The 10,238-nt window shown below is 34.8% G+C and overlaps 1 protein-coding gene across 10 annotated transcripts in view; it reads right to left on the bottom strand.

Moving 5' to 3' along the window:
• The window catches only part of ELOVL7 (ELOVL fatty acid elongase 7), a 92,380-nt gene continuing 82,142 nt past the window's right edge, over positions 1-10,238 (bottom strand). For all 10 annotated transcript variants that reach the window (XM_034960052.3, XM_034960057.3, XM_034960053.3 and 7 more), the window contains 2 exons: positions 5,717-5,853; positions 1-3,043 (listed from right to left, as the gene is read on the bottom strand). In XM_034960052.3, the coding sequence (XP_034815943.1) occupies positions 2,834-3,043; positions 5,717-5,853 (347 nt within the window). In that variant the 3' untranslated portion in view covers positions 1-2,833. The remainder of the gene's footprint in view (positions 3,044-5,716; positions 5,854-10,238) is intronic.

Raw genomic sequence — 10,238 nt, 5'->3', positions numbered from 1 at the left:
TGTGATACCACAAATTTATTATAATACACAGGGAAAAACAAACTCAAACTTTGACAACATCCACAGAATGTTCCAGTCTTTAAAAAGTTAACAGAAATAAAGGGTAATGGAGAGAATATAATCTCATAATTTTATAATTAAGGCTGTAAATGGCAAAGTCCCATAGATATTTAAAAATCTATATTTGTATTTATTTATAATATAGATATAGGCCCTCAAGGATTCATAGAGATTTATGTAATAAACTAGATTTTGGAACTATTTATTTTGTTGTTGTTGTTGCTTGTTAGGTAAGCAAACCCAAACAAATTAAGTCCTGAAAAGTGGGATGAAATCCCAAAAGAACTCTATGTGACCACACAGAACTCTTTTAATAAATATGGCCCATACAAATTCCATATCCAGTGAAAATCATTTTGATCCACAATCATGTTGATGTTTCTATGGAGGATACTTCTAGCAGCTGTGATTTCTTTTGTAGCATTCTGGCTCTCCACTTCTATTCATATAATTGAGTATGTGTTTTATTACATGTTAGCTTATAGGCAAGTTAAACATTTTAAAGACTACAGGGAGGTTAGGAGAGGTTGTATGATGAAGGTCGGAAAGTATGCAAGAAATAAACTCTCCTGTTTCATCTCTTTTATTTTTGCCTCATTTTGGTCTCTATACTAGTTGGGTTCTTTGGAAATGGTGTGATTTCTAACAGCACCCTAGCATACCTTCTCATTTTAGCACAGGTTAGATATGAAGAGCCAAACCTGGAAAACAGTTAAGGAGTCCTGAGACCTTTCCAGTGGAATAAATTAGAGCAGCAGTTTCATTTAGCTGTGCTCTTTTGTCCTTCATTCTTTATATTCTAAAAATATAAAATTATGGCCGGGCGCAGTGGCTCACCCCTGTAATCCCAGAACTTTGGGAGGCCGAGGTGGGAGGATCACCTGAGGTCAGGAGTTCGAGACCAGCCTGGCCAACCCTGTCTCTACTAAAAATACAAAAATTAGCTGGGCATGGTGGCGGGCGCCTGTAATCCCAGCTACTTGGGAGGCTGAGACAGGAGAATCACTTGAAGCTGGGAGGCAGAGGTTGCAGTGAGCCGAGATTGTGCCATTGCACTCTAGCCTGGGCAACAAGAGTAAAACTCTGCTTCAGAAAAAATAATAATAAATTATATATATATGTAATTACTCCCATTTATCAACCTTTACCTTCTTATGCTGTAATCAAGTAAAATCACAAAAGATCACTTAAAGGCAAATAACCTTATGAATCTGGTAAGTGTAAACATAAAAATACTTATTGTACACAGAGTACAATAAGCATCTCTGTGTGTTCAAAATTAACTGGGGCTTTAAGTACTAATTGTTTAAAGTCCTACAAACATAAACAGTGCTTCAAAATTGAGTATAAATAAAAGAAGGAAAAAAATAGGGAAAAATTCACAAATGTCCAAATATTATTTCATGGACAAAACTCTACTGACTAATAGTTTTGATTCTCTGACAAGAAAATGTAAAAATAACAGAAAGAAAGTAGCAATTTTAAAGAAACAAAGCCTATGCCAAACGAATTTCAGTCCTTCATTACATGGTTTATAGGTCTGGAAACAGAAATCCAGGTTGTTAATTAATTCATAATTCCAGAAAATACTTTATTGTTCAGTGTATCTATAACATTAATTATATAATCTATTACTATTATGTAGTCTGTCTGTCTCTCTCTCAAAGTAGAACGGCCCTTGCTTACATAATCAATTTTCCCCTGGATATTCTCTGTGCCACAATTTGCCTCTAGTTGCTTCACAGCCACTCTAACTCATATCTGGAAACTGTGTACAATGGGTAATATTATTTATGATTTAAGGGTAGTACCTGTAGTGTGCTAATAATACGAACATTTAAGTATCTAACCTATATATTTCACCAAGATAATAATTTAAACCATGACAATGTAAGAAAGTGATGTGATACTATAACAGACAACAGGTTTTTCCCACTGAACTGCACAATACTTTTTTCATTGACAAATTCACCTCTTTCCAGAGATATACAAAGTTAATTGTAAAACAGTAATAGCAAAGTATTCATTAATCCATTAAAACAAATCACCTTTTGAAAATAATCAACTGAATGAAACTTGGTATCAAGTGCATCAGTGTACTAACCCAAAGGATTGCTACTTTGAAACAGTTTGTACAACAAATGGGTTGTGAGGAAGTCTTATCAGCAAAACTGGTGATGGCTACTGAAAAGATCCATTGAAAATTATCATTAATGATTTTAAATGACAAGTTATCAAAAACTCACTCAATTTTCACCTGTGCTAGCTTGCTAAAATGGGAGTTAACTCTAGAGCAAATATAGTATCTTCTGAATACAGTCAATAAATGACAAAGCCAGGGCCTACAGTTGGTTTCCAGACTTTCCAGACCCAGCAGTAGGAATCTATTGTATCACATGGATCTCTGTCTGTGCTCAAAATACCTAATGATATTTTTCATCTTTATTGGACTTCTTTGAAGAGTACTGTATTGCTTCATATCTTTTTTTCACTGCAACAAAATGTTTTAAACAAAACCTTTGGATTAGGTTTAAAAGCAGCTAAAAAAACAAAAACAAAAACAAAAAAAAATTCTGGCTGCTGTAGGCTCTAATTATCAGAAGACTGTTATCTGGAAGCTTCGGGCTCTCAAATATCAGACATCCCAATAACTTACCATAAAAATACAAGCTCTTAGTTTTGAAAAATATACAAAATGCACTGCATAGGTAAATATCTCTTGATTGTCAAGGAAGACAATGTATCAGTTTCGATCATAGACTTATGTTGGGCTTCAATTATCTTTGTTTTTGCAAGTTCCATTTTTCACAGTTTTGGGCAACCTCTGACCTTTGGTGTAAGCACGGTACCAAAAATGGAGAAAGAGCAGCAGAAACATGAAACTGTAACTCATAATGATGCACGCAAAGACTGGAAACTGATACTTGCAATCCTCCATGAAAAAGAACTGGCTTATGTGGATGGCGACAATAACAAACTGGACCTAAGAAATGAAAACGTGAAAAAAAGTTATTCAGATATGAAGAGTTAACAATTCTTTACCTACCTATGTTTATGCACTCCCAAAGTGCAGGGAGTGCACTACTGGGCAGAGAAGTCCATCTTTAAATCTAGCCTCCCTGAGAGTGATAATGGGTGGTATAATGTCAAAAGCCAGTTGGAAGTATGGATCCACTATTCAGAACCACAAAATTGCACAACCACAGGGTCTATATTTAAATGTTCCCTGGAGCTGTGCAGTGCAGCAACCTTTTTACTACTCAGAGAATCAACAGAGCAGGTTTTCTCTATAAGTCTCTGACTTGAGTCCTTGACTATGATGAAATGACCATGCACTACATGTGGCCTATTTTTTCAGGATGATTTCAATTTCAAATATTCTGTCCGGTTATTGGACCAGATATTTTTATTTTTGGAAAATAATAACATTTTACTTAGAGCCCCTGGAATTTTTTAGTAGTTAAAGCATCTCGGAGTCCTTATACCTGCCACTTGTCCTCCACTGTCACAGATAAAAATGTGTCTAGGCCAGACACGGTGGCTCACGCCTGTAATCCCAGCACTTTGGAGCCTGAGGCAGGTGGATCACGAGGTTAGGAGTTCGAGACCAGCCTGGTCAAGATAGTGAAACCCCATCTCTACTAAAAATACAAAAATTAGCCGGGCGCAGTGGTACGCGCCTGTAGTCCCAGCTACTCAGGAGGCTGAGGCAGGAGAATCGCTTGAACCTGGGAGGCGGAGGTTGCAGTGAGTCGAGATCGTGCCACTGCACTCTAGCCTGGGTGACAGAGCGAGATTCCATCTCAAAAAAAAAAAGTGTCTGAACTGCCAACTAAGGCAGAGAATCTACGAGGTGTGAGAGAGAACTGGTGGCCCTTCTAGTAGTGCTCAAGGGCTCTGTGGGGCAGAACATCTTACACAGTCCCATGAGGGACCTTTTATAGGCTAATATTCAGATTTTCTGGTTATCATGTTCTCCCTGATTAAAAAGCAATATGTGTTCTGTGGAAATTTTAGAAAAGTAAAACTCTATAAAGAAATAGACAACAATTACTCACAATCTGTCTAGTTATAATCATGGTTAAGATTTTCATATAGTTTATTTTATTATCATTTTATCCTTGTCATCATCAACTTTCCTTGCATTATCTTAATGTATATTTATGACATTCCGACAACATAGCCACTTATTCCTCTCATTTTCCAAAAGAGAAAACAAAACTTTAGGAAGGCTAAACGATATCCTCAACATTCTATGCATGTGTATGTTTGTGTATAATAGACATATTTGAGAATATAATGAAAAAATGTCCATCCTATTTTTTCTACATCAATATTTTTTCACGTTATTAAAAAGTTTGTACATTTAAGAGTATGCTGAGAAAAAAAAGCCTAAATACAAAATACAAAATTATATATGCAATATTATACAAAAAATGTAAAAGGTGTACACATATGCCTGAGAGAAAAACTGGATGAAAACCAAATAAAAATATCAGTGATTATCCCTAGGTGGCAGAATTACATGTATTTTTTTCTCTTTGCTTAATTAGGTGTTCTCACATATTTGCAATGAGCATATACTACTTTGAGAAAATAATATTTTTTAAAGAAGCAATGGTGAGTAATTTTCATGACTTCATAGTATTTCAAAGTATGAATTAAAATAATATATTTTACCATATCCTTATGATTGGTCATTTAGTTTGCTGCCAATTTCAAATCCAACAAATAACTCTGTAAGGAAATACTCTGATCTTGATTTAGGATCCTTACCCATTAAAATATCAATCTCTCACCTGGAAGAACACATTATATGAATGTGCCAAATTTCATGTAGGAAGTTACAGGATTTTAATAAAAAATTAATCTTCACCACGCCATCTAAACCAAATTCATACTTTCTCATTGGTGTTACTGGCAGAATATGACATCAATTTATTATAGACTGCAAATGTGGAAATACAAGGATGGCCGAATTCTCCTTTTAATAGACACCAATAAAATGTAAAGCAAATCATCATCTCAAACCCATAATGAGTCTCCAAAAAAATTAAATATCACATATTTTGAGAATTAATGCTTAGAATGCATTATTAGGTCTAAACTGAGTGCCTCTGGCTCTTTCAAACATTGCTTATATAAGGGCAGTATTCAAATTTAGGTAATACATATATGTTGGTCTAACCCTCTACATTTTTAATTCTCACAGTGCTTTTTATTGACTGGAGGAAAGATGGACTTATAAATGTTGGGACTATATAGGTAAGCACACAGGAAGGCTCATCGTTCCCTCAAAGTTGCATTCCCTCAAGGTCATTTAGATCTAATGGAATTTCTAATTTCTAATAGGTATTATGCCTATTGAGGGTCACATAACTTTGGAGTTATCTTAATCACAAATCTATTTATTCTTGTATAAATGCATAATATAAAGATGGCACAAAAATACACATGCTTGTTTAACTGTCTGAGCCTCTTGGTTACCAAAGTTCATCTAACATATTAAGAACCATGATGGCATATCATGTAGGGGCCAGACGCTCTACCCCTATTGTTTTGTCTTTCTTCTTTATTTAACCAGTATCCTAATTCACAGTGAAAACAATGACTCTAGCTGCTTCATATATGGTTTTAAAGACAATTAATTACTCACAAGCTGTAATGATGTCAAATATTTTTTCCACCACAAATACTTCTGGTAGGCTGGCCCCAACGCAGAAAGTCCATAGTAGGAATACATGACTACATGTACAGCTGTATTTAGAAGGGCATGGAATGTTCCCAAACCACCTGGAAAATAAAATTATTGTAACATGGGGCCATTGTTCCTTAAAATGAACCACATTTTCATCTGAACTGAGATTTTTGTATAATTATTTCTTGACTTTTGGAAAAAAATATATAAAATATCAATCCTGTTAAACAACTATCAAATTAGAGGGGGCTGGATAGTATATTTAGTAAAATATAAGATACGAACCTGAGAAAGTAAATTAGCGTATCTTTATTTTGTTATATCTTAGCTTAAGGTGGTCTTATGATTTGAATTTACTTACACTTAGTTGAGTTACCTTTTAAATATAATATGTTGCTAAATAATAGTAATAATGTTCATATTGTAGTGAGGGTTAACATATAAAAAGTATACAAAGTACATTAATCTTAACTTGATGATTTTTCATGTATGTATACACCCATGTCACTACCAAGATCAAGACACAGAACATTTCCAACACCACATAAGATTCCCATGTGCTCCTTCCAAGAATATACCCCTCCCAAGGTAGCTTTACTCTAACTTCTTATTACTAACTATTACTTTTGTCTGCTATTAAACTTCACATAAATGGAATTACACAGGATGTACTCTTTTGTACCTGGTACATATATTGGTAGTTTGTGTTTTTACTACTGTGTTTATACCATATAAACGCATCACAAATTACCCATTCTCCTATTGACAGACATGTGGGTTGCTTCCAATTTGGGCTATTCTGAATAAAGCTGCTAAGAATATTTTTGTATATGTCATTGTGTGCAATCAAATTTACTTTTCCTACTCTCAATAATCTTCATTAAATAATTTTGGCAGTAAAACCACTGGCTTTCACTAGCAAACTGCTGAATTTAATTAATTATTGTTTTCCCAAAGTAAATATCTACTAACTGTGAAACCATCCTTATTTACGGCTTCCAATTGATTATGCCTTCCTATTTTGGTTTTCCTCTTCTCATTTCGCCACATTTCCTACCGATCGCCTTCAATTGAGAATAGAAGCAAAGAACATGTGGGAATGTAAGAAAAAATCATTTCAATTGTCTTTAGCTGGACCAGTAATACAGCAGAAGGGGAAACGGTGTTTAGCTGATAGTGTGGCGGGAGGAACACTCTCCCTGGGGTCCATTTCCTAAGATGACAATCTGGAAGAATATGTGTTCTTTATGTATAGCCTGACTCAGCTTAGTAATGTTGACCTGGAATTTACATTTTTCTCTAAAACATTCTATTTTCTTAATTCCAGTATTCTTTAATTCTAGAAATAAAGCAAACCCTCATCAATTTAGATTATGGTAGGAGAAGAACTGAATTCATAAATACTATGAATTACAGAAAGTTTAAAGGAAAATACAAATTCATCACTTCTAATTATAATCTGGAGAAAATCTAATAAAACTGTTACACAGTAGAAATTGCTTTTAAATAATTATTCCTAATTGCAGCAATTCTAGATATTTCTAGATACTAGCACTGCTGAAGTACTCTGTTAAAATAACCTGTTTTAAATAATTACTTTTAAGCAGTTAAGTATTCTCCCAAAGCCTTATTTATGCTATACTGTTCTACATAAACTTTCTCCTCCTGACAAGAGAAAGCCATATTTTAGCTAATCCCTCAATTACCATAAATTTCAAGTCAGAAGGAACTGAATTAATTAAGCTTATTAACAACTTTCCAGCTTGTATTATTTATATTTGGAATGGTCTTCTTTCCCAAAGGAAATTTGAATAAACACATTATTGTGGTATAAGAACACCTTTTCTAGGTTAATTTAAAAATAGAATAGTTGTCTACTTCTGATAGTTTAGGAGTCAAGGTGCTTAAAAGGAGGATAAGCCAAATACCTTTCAAATTCATTTGTGTTTCATAATAATATACACATAGGACATCTATTTCACCTTTGATATGGAACTATGTCAGAGCTTTTCTAACTAAGACACCTCTCCTATTATTTAATAGAGGCGTGCCTATTTTTTTTTAAATTTGTCTAAAGTTTTATTTATTTATTATTATTAAAGTTTTAGGGTACATGTGCACAATGTGCAGGTTAGTTACATATGTATACATGTGCCACGCTGGTGTGCTGCACCCATTAACTTGTCATTTAACATTAGGTATATCTCCTAATGCTATCCCTCCCCCGTCCCCCAACCCCACAGCAGTCCCCAGAGTGTGATGTTCCCCCTCCTGTGTCCATGTGTTCTCATTGTTCAATTCCCACCTATGAGTGAGAATATGAGGTGTTTGGTTTTTTGTTCTTGCAATAGTTTACTGAGAATGATGATTTCCAATTTCATCCATGTCCCTACAAAGGACATGAACTCATCAATTTTTATGGCTGCATAGTATTCCATGGTATATATGTGCCACATTTTCTTAATCCAGTCTATCATTGTTGGACATTTGGGTTGGTTCCAAGTCTTTGTTATTGTGAATAGTGCCGCAATAAACATACGTGTGCATGTGTCTTTATAGCAGCATGATTTATAGTCCTTTGGGTATATACCCAGTAATGGGATGGCTGGGTCAAACGGTATTTCTAGTTCTAGATCCCTGAGGAATCGCCACACTGACTTCCACAGTGGTTGAACTAGTTTACAGTCCCACCAACAGTGTAAAAGTGTTCCTATTTCTCCACATCCTCTCCAGCACCTGTTGTTTCCTGACCTTTTAATGATCACCATTCTAACTGGTGTGAGATGGTATGTCATTGTGGTTTTGATTTGCATTTCTCTGATGGCCAGTGATGGTGAGCATTTTTTCATGTGTTTTTTGGCTGCATAAATGTCTTCTTTTGAGAATTGTCTGTTCATGTCCTTTGCCCACTTTTTGATGGGGTTGTTTGTTTTCTTCTTGTAAATTTGTTTGAGTTCATTGTAGATTCTGGATATTAGCCCTTTGTCAGATGGGTAGGTTGTGAATATTTTCTCCCATTTTGTAGGTCGCCTGTTCACTCTGATGGTAGTTTCTTTTGCTGTGCAGAAGCTCTTTAGTTTAATTAGATCCCATTTGTCAATTTTGGCTTTTGTTGCCATTGCTTTTGGTGTTGTAGACATGAAGTCCTTGCCCATGCCTATGTCCTGAATGGTAATGCTTAGGTTTTCTTCTAGGGTTTTTATGGTTTTAGATCTAATGTTTAAGTCTTTAATCCATCTTGAATTAATTTTTGTATCAGGTGTAAGGAAGGGATCCAGTTTCAGGAGTGCCTATTTTCTATTTGGATATTTTCACCATTAAATATCCTAAAATGAGGATCTTAGTTAGACACAGGGATTTAACAAAGCACTAGTGTAGCCAAGAGTGTTTAGTAAGGTTTACTGATCAAAATAAGCTATCAAATAAAAGTAACATGTTTACTTTCTCTAGTTATGATTATTTTCTGACAAGCTATTTTAATGTTTATTTACAAAACAACCATATTTTAATTAATAATGTTTTTTGTATCTTCTTTGGAAGGCTTTCCTAACAAAATATTTTCTAAGCCTGTTTTCTTCTTTATGATAATGGGTCTGTAAACAAACATCTCAGAATGAATTACGATTAGTACCATCACATTTTACTCCTTTGGAAAAAACAAAGGAATCACCTGGGTAATTATCACAATTCTCCATATCTCTGGAATGGGATATATGCATAATTAATGTAAAAACCTACCACAGAAATATCTTCATCCTATTCAAAAGAATAGCTGGATTGCTATTACCCCATTGAGGAGTACAACAGAAAAATAGGAAATTAAATACTAGATAGAGATCAGCTGTGCTCAAGTTTTTGCAAAAATCAGTTTGGAATGGACAGTTTCATTCTAGGAATGGACCTCAGTGCCAAACAACATTTCTGGGAACAGCTTTTGTTGCTGTGCTTGTCACTGAAATAGGTATCAGGTCTGCTGAATAAACCTCTATTATTTACTCTATCAAAGTAACTCTTTTGTCAGACATATTTCTTAGGTTTGGGGGGAATATTGGAGATTGTGACGGGTATTGAAATATACCATATGAAAAATGCCAGTGTGAGTGGCAGACAGTTTTTTCATAAAAGGTATATAAGCTGATCGTAGCGGAATTGGGGGTATGCTGTTTGCATTCATAAAAATAGGGAGGTTAGGAGGACAGTTTTAATAGTAAAATATATCGTATAGAGTTCTGGTGAATAAATAGTGCATAGTGCTCCTAGAAAAATTGTAGCAGTTAGGGCATTTATTATAATAATGTTTATATACTCAGCTATAAAGAAGAGGGCAAATGGGCCTGCGGCATATTCGATATTGAAGCCTGAGACTAATTCTGATTCTCCTTCTGTAAGATCGAAGGGGGCTCGGTTAGTTTCTGCTAGTGTGGAGATAAATCATATTATGGCTAGGGGTCATGACGGTAGGAGTAGTCAGTGTTTACTA

Source organism: Pan paniscus, chromosome 4, assembly GCF_029289425.2.
Source record: "Pan paniscus chromosome 4, NHGRI_mPanPan1-v2.0_pri, whole genome shotgun sequence".
Lineage (NCBI taxonomy): Eukaryota > Metazoa > Chordata > Mammalia > Primates > Hominidae > Pan > Pan paniscus.
This window is presented reverse-complemented; position numbering and strand designations above follow the sequence as displayed.